This window comes from Zingiber officinale, chromosome 2A (genome assembly GCF_018446385.1).
Source record: "Zingiber officinale cultivar Zhangliang chromosome 2A, Zo_v1.1, whole genome shotgun sequence".
In the NCBI taxonomy this organism is placed as follows: domain Eukaryota; kingdom Viridiplantae; phylum Streptophyta; class Magnoliopsida; order Zingiberales; family Zingiberaceae; genus Zingiber; species Zingiber officinale.
The window spans coordinates 101,025,681-101,044,307 of record NC_055988.1 but is presented as its reverse complement, the minus strand read 5'-3'; the positions used below and the strand labels follow the sequence as shown (position 1 = coordinate 101,044,307).

Sequence of the window (18,627 nt, the reverse complement as noted above, 5' to 3'; positions counted from 1 at the left end):
TAAGAATCATAAATTGTCCTTTCATAAATGTAGTATTTCGTCTTGTGTTCCTTTGTATATTTGCTTTTATGATGTTTGGACATCTCATATATTATCATTTGGCGGACTCAAGTATTATGTTATCTTTGTTGATCATTTTACAAAGTATATAAGGATTTATCCCTTACGTAAAAAATTGGATGTATACTCTACCTTTATTGTATTCAAAATTCTGGTTGAAAATCGATTCTGTATGACTATCAAAATACTTTTCACTGACAATAGAGGTGAATTCTTCGCTCTTTGCTCCTTTCTTACTACTCATGATATCAGTCATCTTACCACTCCTCTACACACTCCTGAATACATTGGATACTTTGAACGTCGTCATCGTCATATTGTCGAAACTGGTCTCACTTTATTGCACAAAATGTCTATTCCACTCACTTTATAACCTTATACCTTTACTGCGGTAGTCTTTTTGATAAACGTTGAAGACAACGATGCTCTCCATGCTTTCAGTGTCGAAAATTTTAAATCGTATGTAAAATCATTTGTAACGTATAATCGCATCGATTTCATAGATTCTGCACGATCCCAATACTCTTGTTCCGATTTTATTATTCTGTGGGATCAGGTACCAGATTCGACGTTTTTCAACCTGATTAATCATTTTTTTTATTCCGATTTCATTGTAAACAATGATCCAAATCGAACTTGTTTCCGAATGATAAGATTATTCGATTCTATACTTCATATCATATGATAAAAGATGATTTATTCATCCCTAACGAACCTCGTCAATCTATCTCTAAACTAATATAGAAAAATTAAATCACGGATCATTATTAATTATGAGTACAAATCGCTAACATATAAAAAATATATATACTTTATCCGAATTTTGATCTCCAGATCTCTTGGTATCGTGAATTCGTGATTTTATAAACGATAATCGCGGCCCTTTAAATCATAATTTTATATAAAAAAAACACAATGAAATTAATCCTGATGATTGTGTGAGCTGGAGGGGACAACTCTACAGACAACCTGTCCACATCCACATGCGGATCCACTAACTCAATGATACCGTGGGGCCCACTATCCACTGCAAGATTTACTAAATCCTACAAATGCAGCGGTCAGATTTTTGTTCTTGTCTGGTTAATTTATAGAACTGAACGATGCGAGACCCAATTTAACTATTTAATATATTATTTAATTTTTCATATGCAATAAGAATTTTAAATAAATTGTTCTCGTCAAAAAACATGTACCTAGAAAATAACAAAAATCCAAATCTATATCCAAATTCAAATCCAATTAAACACGTTAACGACGTGCTTAGAAATTTTGGAAGAAAGCGTGTTGATTTACGGGAAGAACACGCGATAGGCATTGATTAGTATAATAACATGTTGATTTACAGGAAGAACCCGTAATAAGCATTGATTAGTACAAGGACATCTCCCTGACAGATTTTTTTAACAGGGTCGGTGAAAGGAAAAAAGTTAAAGAAAAAAATTATAACCATGTAAAATTTAAGATGCATACAAAAATTAATAATGTAAATTCGTAAATAAATTATAAAGGTTTTTTAGTGGTGAGTTTTGACGTGGCATTCAAGTTTAATCATGGGAGTTGTCGTGATTCTAATAAAGGGCCTTTGATGCTCCCATCACCCTACAATGACTGTCACCGACATCACTCGTTGACTATCTCTCACAAAGACTCTTGATTCATCTTTCGTCCTTGTGGTTCTTAACATTACTGCTCAAGCACCATTGAAATTCACCACCTCTAATTACTCCGCCTAGCGCTTGCAGTTCACGTCTCTTCTATTCGGATATGACTTATTGGATTTTGTTGATGGCTTACGTCCCTGTCCCCTGCGCAGATAACGCCTACAGATGCCACACTCTCTCAGGCGAATCCTGATCATATTCTATGGTTTCGTCAAGAGCAACTTCTCCTCAACGCTATTATAGGTTCAATGTCTTCTACTCTTGTACAGTTTATTTCTTCATCAACTTCATCTAGAGACGCATGACAAACGCTGGAGAGAACCTATGCTGCTCCCTCACGTGGCAAGATTATGACTCATCATCAAAATCTTGCCAGCCCTCAACAGGGTAACAGATCTATCATTGATTATATGCAGGACATCAAAAGAAATATTGATGCTCTTGCGATTATGAATATCAAAGTTGAATTTGATGAGCTCTCCATTAGTGTCCTGAATGGTCTTAGCCAAAATTATTGCAATATCTTACATGCTCTACAAGTTCATGATGTCCCTATTACCTTTGATGAGCTATTCGAGCAGCTCCTCAGCTATGAAGCCCAATTAAATGTGTCTACACCATTTCTATCTTTGACGCCAATGACTGCTCTTGTGGCTCCAGTAGGAAATTCTCGTAATTAGTATTCAAACTATCGTGGTAGTCGCCAGCAGGTTCCGTTGATGTCTCATCAGCCACGCCTATCTACTCCTGGACTGTCTACACGTCCTCCTACACATCCAGCTGTATCCAATCCCAATCGTTATTTTGGGTGTTGTCAGATCTGTGGTGTTCAAGGTTACTATGCTTGCCAGTGTAGTCATATGACTGCATCGATGCTTGCTCTGCTTCCGCCAACTCCTCCGCGTGCTCCACGTCCAGCTTATAGTGCACCGTTTGCCCACACTGTTGTTCATTTTACACCTCCGTCTGATTCTCGAGAATTGGTGGTCGACTCTGACGTCTCTTATCATTTTACCACTGATCTCACTACTTTCTCGTTGCATAAGTCTTACTCTGGGAATGATAGCGTCGTCATTGGTGATGATTCTATATTACCCATTACACACTGATTCTTTCTCTTTCTCCACTCCATTTTTTCCTTTAGTTTTCTCTAATGTTTTATTTGTTATCATCTATGTCAAAAAATTTGATTTTTGTTGCTGTACTTTGTGCTACTAATCCTATTACATTTCTTTTCTTTGATTCCTATTTTCATGTGTTAGATCGTCATACGAGAGCAACATTGGTCAACAGGGTCCATAGAGATGGTGTCTATTACTAGCCAAAATTTGTGTCTCCGCTATCATCCCCTTCCGCCTTTTATGTGTCTGTCTTGTCATCTATTTCTTTATGGCATAGTCGTTTAGGTCATCCATCATTAGATGTTTTGCAATGTTTTTTTGTTATCCTTGGGTCTTTCGTTTCCTGCGGATACTTTGTCTAATTTTTCATGCATTTCGTGCAATATTAATAAGAGTCATAAATTGCTCTTTCATAAATCTAGTATTTCATCTCATTTTCATTTGGATATTATCTTTTCTGATGTTTGAACATCTCATATATCATCATTTGGTGGACTCAAGTATTATGTTATCTTTGTTGAAGATTTTATAAAGTATATATGGATTTATCCCTTACGTAAAAAAATCGGATGTATACTCTACCTTTATTGCATTCAAAATTCTTGTTGAAAATCGGTTCTCGATGACTATCAAAATACTCTTCACTGACAATGAAGGTGAATTCTTCGCTCTTCGCTCTTTTCTTACTACTCATGGTATCAGTCATCTTACCACTCCTCCACACACTCCTGAATACATTGGATACTTTGAACGTCATCATCGTCATATTGCCGAAACTTATATCACTTTATTGCACAAAACTTCTATTCCACTCACTTTATAACCTTATGCCTTTACTGCGACAGTCTATTTGATTAACGTCGAAGACAACGACGTTATCCATGCTTTCAGTGTCGGAAATTTTAAATCGTATGTAAAATCATTTGTAAGATATAATCGCATCGATTTCATAGATTCTGCACGATCCTAATACTTTTGTTCTGATTTTATTGTTATGTGAGATCAGGTACCCAGATTCAATATTTTTTAACCTGATTAATCATTTTTTTATTCCGATTTCATTGTAAACAATGATCCAAATCGAATTGGTTTCCGAATGATAAGATTGGTCGATTCTATAATTCATATCGTGTGGTAAAAGATGATTTATTCATCCCTAATGAATCTCGTTAATATGTCTCTAGATTAATATAGAAAAATTAAATGACGGATGATTATTAATTCTTAATATAAATAGCTAACATAGGGAAAAAAAATACTTTATCCGAATTTGACCTCTTGGTATCGTGATTTTATAAACGATAATCGCGGCCCTTTAAATCATAATTTTATATAAAAAAAAAACACAACGAAATGAATCCTGATGATTGTGTGAGCTGGAGGGGACGACTCTAATTTCACAGACAACCTGTCCACATCCACATGCGGATCCACTAACTCAATGATACCGTGGGGCCCACTATCCACTGCAAGATTTACTAAATCCTACAAATCCAGCTGTCAGATTTTTGTTCATAGAACTGAACGATACGAGACCCAATCTAACTATTTAATATATAATTTAATTTTTCATATGCAATAAGAATTTTAAATAAATTACTCTCGTAAAAAAAGTATCTAGAAAATAAAAAAATCCAAATCTATATCAAATTCAAATCCAATTAAACACGTTAACGATGTGCTTAGAAATTTTGGAAGAAAACGTGTTGATTTACGGGAAGAACACGCGATAGGCATTGATTAGTATAATAACATATTGATTTACAGGAAGAACCCGTGATAAGTATTGATGAGTACAAGGCCATCTCCCTGACAGATTTTTTTTAACAAGGTCGGTGAAAGGAAAAAGTTATAGAAAAAATTTATAACCATGTAAACTTTAAGATGCATAAAAAAATTCATAATGTAAATAAATAAATAAATTATAATAAAGGTTTTTTTAGTTGTGAGTTTTGACGTGACATTCAAGTTTAATCATCGGAGTTGTCGTGATTCTAATAAAGGGCCTTTTAGTAATTTTGACATCGCGTGGCGTGTTGGCGCTGTCAGGGTGCCGTACCTAATGCCCTGTCGGTGTCTCGGGAAGACACTCTTTAAATATCCACCCGGAGTTCATCTCCCATTCAGAGAATTTTTATCTGCATGCATCCATCGACAGATGTTATTAAGATATTCAGCTCCATTTCGGCATTAATGCCATTTGACGAGCTCCAAACTGCGAGTTCAGGTTCTTCCTCCACTGTTTTTGTTGGTAGCTTTTTAATCACAATTATTTGTTTCATGTACCTTTCATGATCTCTTTTTCTCTACTCTAATGGAAACAGGTGAATTAAATGCCCACCGACGCTATCAAGAATTGAGAAAGGTTGATTCTGCATCGAAAGCCTTTTTCTGAATTCAGAAAAGAAAGGGCAAAAGGCAGTTCTTCAAACTTTCCACACTCGTCGAATTTCCCCAGAATGCCGAATCTTGGGTTGGTGGTGAAGCTCTGTGGGGCTCTGTTCCTCGTATGCTTTGCTGCAATCGCCGGAGCAGAATACGCTAAGTACAGAGATCCAACGCAGGCAGTGAGCGTGAGGATAAGCGATCTGATGAAGAGGATGACTCTCGCTGAGAAGATTGGACAGATGATGCAAATTGACAGAAAGGTCGCCACCCCACAGATCGTGAAGGATTACTTCATTGGTATATTTGTAGTTTCTTCAGAAGAAAAAAAATATATTGTATAATTGAAAAGAAAAAAAAAAATCTGATGCAGGAAGTTTGCTAAGTGGAGGGGGGAGTGTGCCTGCTCCTCAGGCTCCTCCACGAGAGTGGATCAACATGATAAATGGGTTTCAGAGAGGCTCCATCTCCACGAGGCTTGGGATTCCAATGATTTATGGAATTGATGCTGTTCATGGCAACAATAATGTCTTCAATGCCACCATATTTCCCCACAACATTGGTCTTGGAGCCACAAGGCAAGTTCAAGTTCTTCACATCTTCTTTTGGCGTCTCAAATAAATAGAAACATCAAATTAGTGCTTTGTTTTTTCTTAAAAAAAAATAAAAATTAAATCAACACTCCTACGTATGTCTCTCGTAATTTTATCATCGTCTCCATAGCATGGTCCTATGATAGGACATTCAAATTATCATCCAGATATTTACAATTTGATCTCTAATTATGACATATTTGTAAAAAAAAATTCTCCAACTAGAGGGCGCAATCAAAAGATGCTGGACTTCTAGATTAGCCATCACGTGCGCTTCTCGATTTATCCTGATGATAGGTAAAAAATTTCCGTAAAATCGGACCGATCACTCAGGGATAATCAATGAGACTAACTGGGATTATTTTTTTTTTATAATTTTATTCTTAAAAAAATATCCTTAAATTTAAGGTTATATAGAAGCTATAACTAGTTTAGAAATTAACATATAGCTATTATAAATTGTAAAAGTTATAAGTGATAAAAGTTACATGCTAATTTTTATAAATTTGATTTAAATTAAATTATCTTTATTTAAAATGTAATGGATATTATGGAAACCTCATCGTTTAGTTTACTTGTTAAATATTATTTTGATTAGATTATCACTCAGAAAAAAGAAAATCAAAATGATATATAATCATCGAAGTAAAAACTAGCAACTAGCTTCTGTATATTATAAAAGTTAAATGTTAATTTTTATACCGTCGATCGTGATAAAATAATATTTATTTAAAATATCATGTCATCTTGATCGTTTATTTTATAAATTAAAATATTATTTTAATCAAATTATCATTCAAATAAATAAAATTAAAATAATATAAAATTATTATTATAAAATCTAATTGTTAGCTTTTCTAGTAGTTAATCGTTAGTTTTTACATGATCGAATGGTCACATAATGCATTATAGCAGCTAGTTGTTAAAAAACTAGATGTCAACTTCTAGTAATTGTTAACTTCTACCCAGTTGAATTATTATTTTAATGCAATGGTATTTTGAACATGTCAATTTAAAAGGAGAGGGGTACTGGACTTTAATCAAAAATAAGATATCCATCTAATAAAAATATAAATGATGGAAGTCCATTTAAATTTTGCCCATGTTTTTTCTAAACAATCATATCAAATTTTGATTTCCTTGCAATCTGCAGGGATCCTGCTCTTGCGAAGAGGATTGGTGCAGCGACTGCACTGGAGGTTAGAGCCACTGGCATTCCCTATGCCTTTGCGCCGTGCATTGCGGTAGAGTTTCCAAATATAAACCATAAACCATGTCACTTTTGCACCTCTGCCTCTGTTCCTCAACACTAATTGCTGATTTGGTCCAATAATCAGGTTTGCAGAGACCCGAGATGGGGTCGGTGTTTCGAGAGCTACAGCGAAGATCACCGGATTGTCCAGAACATGACCGACATCATTCTTGGTTTACAAGGAGATGCGCCTCAAAACTACACCAAGGGCTTCCCCTATGTTGCTGGAAAGCAAGTTTTCTCGATCCAACTGATTAATTTGATAGTCTTCTAGCACACAATTGACATAAAACTTTGGAACAGGAACAATGTGGCGGCCTGTGCCAAGCATTTTGTTGGCGATGGTGGCACACAAAATGGAATCAATGAAAATGACACCATCATCGACCGCAATGGCCTCTTCGACATCCATATGCCAGCCTACTACGACGCCATTGCCAAGGGCGTCTCTACCATCATGATTTCTTATTCAAGCTGGAATGGTGTCAAAATGCACACCAACCGCGAGCTCATCACGGGCCTCCTCAAGAACAAGCTTGGCTTCAAGGCATGCTTTCAAGAATCAACTTTGTTCCCTTTTTACTTCTATGTTGCTATGTTTGATAGGTACTTGATTGAAACTCTGCCAGGGATTTGTGATCTCAGACTGGGAGGGACTTGACAGGATCACCACCCCACCAGGTGCAAATTATACATACTCCGTTGAAGCTGGAATCAATGCAGGCATCGATATGGTTAGTGTAAATACTTATCAAAGAGTATAAATCGACATAAGAAATCATAAGTCAAAAATCACATATACACTTTCCTTTCCTAAGTTGACAATCCATGCTTAATGAATCTTAAGAGGGAGTTAGTGATGATCTTATATAGTCAGTAACTACCTTCCTTCTTCCTGCATCATTTTGCAGGTGATGGTTCCAAAAAAGTATGTTGAGTTCGTTGGCAACCTCACGTTTCTTGTTAAGAACAACTTCATCTCCATGAGCAGAATCGATGATGCTGTGAGGAGAATTCTGAGGGTGAAATTTATCCTCGGTTTGTTTGAGAAACCCATGGTTGATCACAGCGTAGCCAATCATCTCGGAAAAAAGGTGAACTGATCTCGATTCAGCATTTCATCAACAACAACAACAAAAAAAAACAAGTTCTTTTTTGGGGCTCACCAAGTATAATTTGCTCAACATAACCAGGAGCACAGGGAATTGGCGAGGGAAGCTGTGAGGAAATCTCTCGTGCTACTGAAGAACGGGAACTCCGGGGATGCTCCGCTGCTTCCCCTTCCGAAGAACGCAGGGAAGGTTCTCGTTGCAGGCAGCCACGCCCATAATTTGGGATACCAATGCGGCGGATGGACCATCGAGTGGTACGGCAGAAGCGGAAGAATCACAGCTGGTTTGCGCATTCTCACAAACACCGAGCCTGCACTCCATCATAGAACAACAAAAATTTTGAATTTGATTCTTTGTGCTTACTCACAGGCACCACAATCCTGGAGGCGATACGATCCACAGTAGATCCATCAACCGAAGTGGTCTTCTCCGAAAACCCTAATTCCGAATTCATCAGCAGCAACGACTTCGCCTATGCCATCGTGGTGGTCGGGGAGCACCCTTACGCCGAGACCTACGGCGACAGCCTCAACCTCACCATCGCGGCCCCCGGCCCGAGCACGATCGAGACGGTGTGCGGCTCCTCCGTGAAGTGCGTGGTGGTTCTGATCACCGGCCGTCCGGTGGTGGTGGAGCCGTACGTGGCGTCGATCGACGCCCTGGTGGCGGCTTGGCTGCCTGGATCCGAGGGTCAGGGCGTGGCCGACGTGCTGTTCGGCGACTACGGATTCACGGGGAAGCTTCCGAGCACATGGTTCAGGTCGGTGGAGCAGCTGCCGATGAACGCCGGAGACGCGCACTACGATCCCTTGTTCCCGCTCGGGTTCGGCTTGACGACGGAGTCAAGGAACAAAGAGGGAGACGAGGGTGAAGAAGGGATTTGGATCAGCTACAAGTGATTCGCTGCAATAAGGAGGGAAGGAAATAATCAAAATTTCTGGAGTTATGTGTATATTGTAAAAATAATAAATAAATCCTAAAGTTGAAATATATTTAGTCTTAATTTAGAAATACAAATTTTTTTTATCAGAATGAAATATTAAAAATATCTTCTAATCATTCATAAAAAGAGGAAAATGAACTACAAACACTGATCATTGAGCTAATCATATGAGAAGTTAACGGCTCACTTCCCCACCTTAATCTTGATGTTGATGAATAGAAGTATCAGACCCCAATAATAATTAAATTTTTATTCTCAATTATATCTCTATTTATATTTAAATAAATTTTATTATTAATTTATTTTTTAAAATTAATATATATTTATATGGTCTCAATCCTTGTATCATTTAATTAAAATATTTATTATGTATCACTACCAGGGATAGTAATTAGCGATGACAATTTTCATAGTTGTTGATCTTGTCCGAAGGCGTGAAGTTGGAAAGTCAAGGATGTATCAGTCGGTCGGTTCCAACGAGGATCCGCTCTACAAGGAGGAGGGAACTCAAGTGTTGGGGAGTGGTGCTAGAGGAAGTCGGCTAGCCGCGAGCGATGCGACGGCTGCAACAGCGGATCTTTTGCCTAAACGACCGTCCATGGTCCCAATAGTGGCCGCCTCAGAGTCAGTGACTTTCGACGAGCCCCTACGACACCACAAGAAGTGCCGAGAGGCTTCCTCTCGATCTGCGACTTCCGCCTTGCAGACTCCAGCACCGATCGTCTCTCGTCCCCCTTCCGAGCTAGGAGAAACCTCCACTCCTACTCCCGATCAGGGAGTTGCTGTGCTCCCAAGCTCTATATCTTACGACTGGACACCGTCACTATCCGATCTGCCTGAGGGATTAATAGATGCACTGCAGGTCACCTTCATACCACCCTGCCGGCGGCACAAGTGTCTTGTGTTCGACTGGCATCATCGCCTCATTCAGCTGGTAGAGCAACGTCAACCTCGTCCGCTCTGAGCGGTTAATGCCACATAACATCAGTCATTCATCTGCCTACGGACGAGTAGGGCATGCCTCAGATAGCACCGAAAGCCAAGCCCCTGAGCACCAGATAATTATCCAGGGGCCGCTCGCCCAGATATAGGTTGACGCTAGGGCTCGCACAGCGGTCATGCCTCCAGAGGCACTCGCCGACAGTCATACCCAGATATCCACTGGGGTGAGCATTTTACTTGTACGTTCTGATATATTTCTACTTGGCTCTAATACTTTTTTTGGGTTCCTTGCATTATTGGGTAGAGTCTGACCATGTGCCAAAGGCTCGCATTTTTAGAGCAGGAAGTCAAGCAGCTGCGTACACCGAGCGGTCAATCGTCTACTTCCCAGGCGTAGCTGGAGTAAATGAGTGTTGAGATGCACTACAACAAAAAAGCTAATAGACAACGCTTTTAAAGCGTTGTCTTTTTGCCTGAAAAAGCGTTGTTAAAGGCACTGTTGTAAAAAGTCTGCTCAACGACAACGCTTTTAAAGCATTGTCGTTTGTACCAAAGACAATGCTTTTGCAACGCTTTAAAAGCGTTGTCGTTTTATGCAAAGGCAACGTTTTGCAACGCTTTTAAAGCGTTGTTTTTGGTAGAAAAGACAACGCTTTTGCAACGCTTTAAAAGCGTAGTCATATTTTGCAAAGACAACACTATTACAACGCTTTAAAAGTGTTGTCGTTTTAAAGAAAAAAAATTAAAAAAATTATTTAAAAATCATTATTTTTATATTTACGAAACTATTATTTTTCTTTTACCAGTCTAGATTCAAATTTTACATATAATCAACTCAGTTAATGATTTCAAACTCATAAAAATAATAGAAATCTGACGTTGAAATAATATTAATAATTAATTACATGAAAAGCTAGTAAATATCAAAATTTACACTAATTCTGTTTCAAAGTATATAGTGATATTCACATATAAAACAAAAGAGCACAAAAAATCTATTTTGAACAGCTACAATTTGTTTAGCCAACAATCTGTTTACTGAATACTGAATACTGAATACTGAAGTAGCCAACAATCTGTTTACTCAAAATAGTACAGTAGTTACTGAATCCATACGCTTAGTGTACTGATCAATTACTGAATCCAGACGCTCCTTAGTGTACTGATCTCAACTGTCCTGTATCCACCTACAAAAGTAGCAATAATATGTTTCAAGTTCATATATAAGCATTACTGATGGCTCTCAAAAGAAACAAAATAATCATCATGACTTTCTACCAAAAGAAACAAAATTTACACTAATCTTAATGAAGATTTTCAGATCCTTGATGTAAAATAGTTTTCAAATTGCATGCAGCTATCTGACTGCTTTATTAAACTGATCTCATGCAGCTTGTTCTTTGATCTACTAAGAGGCAAGCACATGCTCTCCCAAGTTTACTTCCTCCCCTATAGTGAGATACACTTTGCATTTTGCATAGGAGACCACTACCAAAGGGCTTCCATTACTCAAATCACAATTGCAGTGGTGGTATTCATCCAGATTCTGCAGCTCTTAGCAGGTACACATAGATGTTCTTCTTGTTAATCCTCCCTCCAATCTAATCCGATCCTTGCATTTGAAAGTTACACTTGTTTTTTTTTATTTATGCAGTTTTCTTGATACATTTAATAATTCCTAGAAAAAGAATCATGTTAGATAACGACCAGCATACGTGTAAGAAGAAGCAAGTAGAAAGTGCTTGCCTTTTCTTTTAAGAAGATTTTCTAAAGCTCTGGCAGTAAAATCATCTTTGCTTCCAAGATCTTGAAAGTCGACTATCCTATCAAAGGCAATGCCATTCCTGGAATGAAAGAAAAAATCAGTTTGAGCCATTGAATTTAGTACTACTGACTCTATACATCATATGCAATAAACTGAAGGTAGATTAACTTAAAGATGATAAAACAAATCTCACTTCTGAATCTGATTTACAAAAATTTGAAACAGAGATTTAGTAGTTAACTTTAACAATATTGCATTTAAAAAAAAAAGAAGATAATTTTGCAACAAACTAGGGATTGCTTTAAATCCAAGCGAAAAAATTTTGATATACTGAAATTTCACCTGAATAAAATAACACAGGGCAGTGTTTTGATTGCCAATTTCGTCACGAAAAATGGTGCATTCTGTGTGGAAAATCTGGTATGGTCAGTTCCAGCTTTAGATTTATGAAAGCAATAGAGTTATTTATGTTTACTAACTTCAGCATCCAGCTTGATAAACTTAGTATTAATGTGCACTGGTGCTAGGGCCTTCAAATGCTTTGGACGTACAGAGTTGCATATATTTGATATTCATCACTCATCATTCACAACCATAGAATAGAATATATCAGTGTGGCACACCAACTCCACTGTACCAAAGCAGAACAAGCGTGAAGGAGAAAGGTAGAATCAAACGCGTGCCGAAGCTTAAAGCTGAGCCAAATCTGGCAGACAGTGGGGCCTTGTGGTCTGGTGGTGCGTTCACGCTTTGCAGCTCAAACTGTACATATTCCTCAAAGATAGAAGTTGTAAAGTGAATCATGACCCACTTGAAGATAAAAGTATCATAAAATGAACAATCAAGTGCTTACCCGATTGCTAATGTTCTGGTTTGGACATTAATATTCTTCAGAGCATTGCAACACTGTAACGCATTTTAAAAGTTAACTATGAAGTTGCTGGTGCTGCACAATGAAATGCTAAAGGAGGAGATTTATTGAAAATGATGTAACAACCAGCCTTAAGGCACTGGAAACATAAAGAATCTGCTTCAGTTGCAAAGAGTAATGCACTAAACCATTTACCAGATTAAGAAATTATGTTTTCTTTTGATCAGGCACACTTCACTTTTCGGTCTGTATGAATTGGCATGATTCAAGTTTGGACTTGGGCTAAGTAGACTCGATTATTTGTCATCCATGCCTAGTCATAATCCAATTGAGCAAGTGGAGTATCATATGGCTACAACTGATATAAAAAATTTAGCAAACAATTGTCAAAATTAGAAGCTCAGGGAGCACATCTCAGTATTTCTCCATTCTAAAATGCATTCAGTTTATATAATTCAGTTAATGACCAAGAAGACTCTTTATCACAGACTAAACTGAAAATAACAAACAAGGGTAGATTGCATCTCATAGCTGAAAATGGATTCTAAAGAAGCAAAAAGTTGCTTCTTGCTAAAGATAATGAACTTAATTATATAAACCTTAGCTAAAACAAGGTAATGAACTTACATAAACTTGAACGCACCTACTCATAAATATGATCTTGTATACATTCTGCCAACTCCGATCGCACCTCATCAATTTCTTCTCGAGAATACTCTGCTTGTGTGAACTGTGAACATTAATGAGAAAAAAAATCAACATTGACTTTGCATATTTTAAATAGTTTATTTCAAATAATTTGAGACATAAGTAAGTAAACATTACTATAGATCGTAGTGAATCTTTTTCGATAATTTCAACTTCTTCAACAATTTGTCTCATAAATCGCATCACATAGTAACCACATTATTTGGCATCTTGTTGTCAAGGAGCCTATAAAAATTAGAGACAAATTATTAATGATAAACATACACATTAAAATATATGTTATAAGTACCTATTTACCTTTCACTTTGGACAAACATTTCCTCAATCTCTTCTCATGTAATGCAACCATGTCCACCTTTAGCTCTATAGTCTGTGCCATTGAAACATACATTAGCATGAGTTCTATGAATAAGAATATGATTCTATATCCTCAAAGTCCTGAAAACTTTAGGAAATCATATCTTACACACTAGTATTAATTACCTCCATACAAACTCCTAGGTTGCAATAAGCAGAGGATGATTCTGTGTGTGCGAGAAGCGAATAATCGCATGAAAACAAAGGGAACCAGTAAAACTATTATGAGATTAGTGTTGGTTATATAGTGTGCAGGCAAAGTTGTTCCCATTGATTCCAGGAGTTCAGCAAGGGAATGAGAGCATCTTTGTTTGTTGCTTTTCTAAAGGAAAGCATACCTAGGAACAAGGCAACGAAAGGATCGAGGAGGAGGGGATTGTGCCGAGCTCAAGGATCAACGTTTGCTCTGAGGAAAAGAGAGAGGGGGCGTGGAGGGCATCTGAGATGTGGAGGTGGCCATTGACGAGTCCAAGCTGGCTTTTGGGATCTTTGAGCCACAAACATGGCCAGGAATGTCTGAAATTTGCAGCAGGCAGTGACGGTAAAAAAGAAAGGGAAAGATAAAGCGGCAAAAGGAAAAGAAGAGAGATCATCTCTGGCATGCAATTAGACCACGATGCAAGTTTGGTATCGATTTTGCCTGGAGATTGCTTGAGTTGGACAAGGATGATTATGCACTAGCACTCCAAGTTGAGAATCAGCTTGATTGATCAAGGCATTTGGAGATCTGAAAAAGAATGGCTTCTCACTGACAAGAAAATCATCATGTTGTCTTCGTTGCTAAAAGGGAATAAAAGATCTGAGAGGGACCAGTAGGATCTCCTTCAGAGCATTCTTGAGCAAGATTCAATCAAATACTGAACATGTCAATGTCGTCTTATATCTACTTTTCTGAGACATATAGATTAATCAATTTATATTGCTGATTTGGGACTCGAATATAATGGCAAGAAAAAGGACAACAACAAGGAAAAAGAAACAAGACCAAAGAAGGGAGCTTGAGAAAGATCTCAAAATTTCACAAAAGGTCTCAAATTCTCACAAGTACGGAGTGCCATCACTATCCTCCGGAAGAGCAACCGACAGCTCAGGGTTGTACTCCTCGTGGGAGGGAGAGTACGGAGGATGCGACTCCGATGGTTCCACAGCGCCAGACATAGGAATCGAAGAACCCCTTTCCTCGACGGTGGTGGTAGGAGACGACCAGGGCAACGAGTTCAGTGAGAGATCAGACCCTAGATCACGACTGCGAGGTTGACGATTCTATCCTAAAACGAACGATCTGCGCGTATTGTGCCAAGATCAAAATGTGAATCGAAGATAGATTTCCACGGCGAAGAAGAAAACGCGATCGCATAACATGAAAGCGAGCTTGGATTAGGGAAGACTCACCAAGATTTGGGGGCGGAGTGGCGACGACTCGGTATTCATACAGTGCCGCCTCCGTCACTGAGTTCCAGGCGCAGTGGCTCACGAAGCCTCCCACCGCCCGGTGCCGCAGGATCTCCGCCTGCTCTACCCAATCCTTCACCGCCATCCCCCTGTCCTTGATCTTAAGAAGCAGTGCCAGAGAGGGGTTTGCCGAGGAGTTGGATGGAGAAGGCCGCGTGAGATGAGGAGTTGGGAGAAGGGTTCGGGATCAAAAATGATCGGAAGATAGGAGTTGGGAGAAGGGTTCGGGTTTTCTACTCCTTACCTAGATCCAACGGTTTGTATTAATCAAGATTTAGATCCAACGGTTTGTATTAATCAAGATTTAGATCCAACGGTTTATATTAATCAAGATTTAGATGAGATTTTAAACATAGACAACGCTTTTTATAAAACGTTGTCGTAGACACTAAAAATCAGTCTAATAGACAACGCTTTTTACGAAGCGTTGTCTTTGACCCGTAAAAATCACTAATAGACAACGGTTTTTAGAAAAGCGATGTCTATTAATAAGAAAATAATGAAATAGACAACGCTTTTCACTAAAAGCGTTGTTAAAAATAAATAGACAACGCTTTTTATAAAAAACGTTGTCGTTTAAGTGTTGTAGAATCCCAATTTTCTTGTAGTGATGGCTCAACTAAGAGCCGATCTGAGTAAGAGCTCCGAGAAGCTGGAGGCGGAGAAGAGCAAAGGCGCCGAGCAGGCTGCTCAATTGGCTCGACTTGATAAGTAGGCCAACTCCTTCGAGTCCAAGCTTAACTTGGCCAACACCAGGAATCTCCAGGCCATCGAGGACTTAGAGATCAAAAATAAGGAGTTTCGAGTGCTGGCTCAAAACCTGAAGGATGTGGAGGTATCGCTAAACGCCGAGAGGGAGAGTAGGTCAGCCAAACGCTCCGCCTCGAAAATCTAGCTCGACGCCAAAGATGAAGAGCTGAAAACCTCCCGAGCAGCCTTAGAGACTTATCAAGGAGCTGAATCGAGCAGGTTTGATCTCATAAAGCAGGCCTACATTCTCTTGGACACTTTTAATGACAAGGACACCGATCGGGCACTCCGTATATTCAACCTTGCTATCGACGGGGCACTCGATCAATCGAAGGAAGGTAGCTACCTCCCCTCTGCTCTGACAAGCAAGGTCATCAGTCTGGACAAGTTGATTGAATCGCTGTCCGACGATGTTTTGGAATTTTTGGAGTGAGCTTGCTTGAGTGAATGCCGAGTTATTTTGTATTGTCCTTTAATGTGCTTGTAGGTTTTATCAGAGTATTATTGGATGGTTGCCCGTTCAACAAACCTTTTTATTTAATGTCAATCCTTCATTATGTGTCGTTCAATTTTTTCCCTTTTAATATTTTTTAGATGTTTTCATTGTGCTACTGCTCAGGGTTCGAGCTGCGAACCACTTACCACGAAGCGAAATATTTTATTTGTGTGGCTCCGTGGCCCACCGATCATATTTTATGAATTTTTAAGCACATAAATCAGGTTTGTGATTGTAGTAATTTGCTTGTAATTAAAAAGAAAAAATGGGGGGAAAATTTTATACAATTACAAATAATCTATTTTTTAATGATGTTTAAGTCCATTTCATCTATAATTTATTATTTATACAGAACAATAAAGATCATTCCAAAAAAAGAAAAGATCGAAAAAAATATTATCGGACAATCGAGAAAGACAAAGGACATCTTCTAAGACTGAGAGAATCACTGATAAGGCGATGAGGAACAAGAAATATAGAGGATGAAACTTGAGAAAATAATTGAGAATATGAGTTGAGAATAGGAGAAGAATGTGGTGAAAAAAAATAAAATTCGGTGGAGCGTTAGATAGGATTGTAAGAGAATATATAAAATTATAATTAATATATAATTAATTGTAGTTGATGTTGCCGTTGGAATGGATTGTGGTTGACTCTTGTGCACAGAAATCGAAGCGTCAAGCTTAAAATTGAAGTGTCAACCGCTGTTATGGTAGAGAATTAAATTTTAATTATTAAAATTATTCAAAAAAATTTTTAATACTAGTGGGCTCCAATTTTATTGGGGTCCTAGGCATAGGTTTTAATGACCTATGTCTTAAGCCGAGCCTGTTAGGTCTTCTTGGTTATTAGAACATCAACCACTTCTAGGCAAAGCTTATTAAAAAATTTAAATAATTAATTTTCTTTCTGAAAGTCCTAGATCTAACATGTTATGCATCAAAAGATAATTTAATTTAAGCATGATTTTGAAACCCAAAATAGATTCCTTTCTACCAGATTTATCAAAAACTTTTTACGAACATACTTCTATGATATTTTTCTAATTTGACCCTTATGATATTTAAGATATCAATTTAGGTTTCTATAATTTTTCCATGTATTTTGATTATCATATGCAAAGTTTCTTGATTTTTTAATTTGGTCCTTTAATTTTCATTTTCATCTTTTAATTTATCATACATTTCTAGGGGGCATGTTTTTGGTAGGATTGTTCTTAATTCCAAAACTTCCCTTTTCAAATTAATTTTTTTTGTTTTTAGCTTACATAGGGATCTGGACATGGATTTAATACCTGAATATAATTGGTTAGGGGGTAGTAAACATACCTCACTTACTAGATCCATTCTGAATTTTATTTCTTCCTCCTTACTACTATTTTCCTCTGAGGAGCCTCCCCCTTCATCTATGCCCTCCTCTTGTTGGCTTGCCATCAGTGCAAGTCCAGCATGCTCCTCCAAATCTGACTTCGTTGATGACTCATCTCACGTTGCTTTCAGGATTTTGTGCTTTATTGTGGTTGGTCCTTTCTTGTTTTCCTTCTCAGCTTTGGGCAGACATCCTTAATGTGCCCCTCTTCATTGCAGTTATAGCATCTTGCCTTCCTTGCTCTTCTTCTCTTTGTCTGCACTTGATTAAACTTATCAGTTTTAAAAAATTTCTTGAATTTCCTTACCATGTATGTTGTTTCATCATCATCGAAGGAGTTGTCGGCGTATGATTCATCCTTCTTAGATTTTAGAGCAATGTTATTTGATTTCTCTATTTCCTATGAATCTATACAACGAGACTCGTGAAGTTCAAATGTTGAAAATAAGCTTTCAAGAGTACATACCTTAAGGTCCTTAGAGATGCAGTAAGCATCTACTAAGGCTGACCATTTTTGAGTTCTTGGAAAGGAGTTAAGTGCATACCTTAAGGAGTCACAATTTGTTACCTTTTCTCTGAGGTTGTTGAATTGGGTGATCAGGTCTTTGATTCTTGCGTGGAGTTGAGCTACCTTCTCTCCCTTGTTCATCCGTAGGTTCATCAGTTAGCTTCGGAGGATGTCCCACTTAGCCAGTTTGGATTCTGAGGTACCTTCGTGAAGCTCCAGGAATTTCTTCCAGAGACTTTTGGCGGAGTCATAGCTTCCGATCCAGCTAACCTCCTAGGGT

The 18,627-nt window shown here is 38.0% G+C and overlaps 2 protein-coding genes and 1 long non-coding RNA gene across 20 annotated transcripts; 1 reads left to right on the top strand and 2 right to left on the bottom strand.

The window, feature by feature from the left end:
* Window positions 1-4,952: 4,952 nt before the first annotated feature.
* On the top strand, window positions 4,953-9,177 carry LOC122041743 (beta-glucosidase BoGH3B-like). Its single transcript, XM_042601530.1, has 10 exons — window positions 4,953-5,072; window positions 5,170-5,530; window positions 5,604-5,808; window positions 6,977-7,067; window positions 7,161-7,306; window positions 7,379-7,622; window positions 7,705-7,809; window positions 7,987-8,169; window positions 8,269-8,470; window positions 8,557-9,177. Exons 2-10 carry the CDS (start codon window positions 5,305-5,307, stop codon window positions 9,084-9,086), a joined length of 1,932 nt encoding a protein of 643 aa, XP_042457464.1. The 5' UTR covers window positions 4,953-5,072; window positions 5,170-5,304; the 3' UTR covers window positions 9,087-9,177.
* LOC122041744 lies at window positions 6,859-8,383 on the bottom strand. The gene is made up of 3 exons (XR_006129071.1): window positions 8,242-8,383; window positions 7,960-8,174; window positions 6,859-7,783 (listed from the first exon to the last, which is right to left on the bottom strand). It is a non-coding gene; the product is annotated as an uncharacterized LOC122041744 (long non-coding RNA).
* A 1,816-nt stretch (window positions 9,178-10,993) lies between the features above and the next one.
* Window positions 10,994-15,425, bottom strand: LOC122041742 (thioredoxin domain-containing protein PLP3A-like). Of its 18 annotated transcripts, none has more exons than XM_042601526.1 (10): window positions 15,166-15,425; window positions 14,816-15,055; window positions 13,714-13,786; window positions 13,534-13,641; window positions 13,336-13,438; window positions 12,691-12,743; window positions 12,317-12,392; window positions 12,180-12,241; window positions 11,819-11,916; window positions 10,994-11,259 (listed from the first exon to the last, which is right to left on the bottom strand). In XM_042601526.1, the coding sequence occupies exons 5-10, from the start codon at window positions 13,402-13,404 to the stop codon at window positions 11,207-11,209; spliced, it is 411 nt and encodes a 136-aa protein (XP_042457460.1). In that variant the 5' UTR covers window positions 13,405-13,438; window positions 13,534-13,641; window positions 13,714-13,786; window positions 14,816-15,055; window positions 15,166-15,425; the 3' UTR covers window positions 10,994-11,206. The 18 variants fall into 18 exon arrangements, 5 of the variants coding, with proteins under 5 accessions (XP_042457460.1, XP_042457458.1, XP_042457459.1 ...); XM_042601524.1 differs by lacking the exons at window positions 14,816-15,055; window positions 15,166-15,425 and adding exons at window positions 13,900-13,940; window positions 14,112-14,809; XM_042601525.1 differs by lacking the exon at window positions 14,816-15,055.
* Window positions 15,426-18,627: the final 3,202 nt, after the last annotated feature.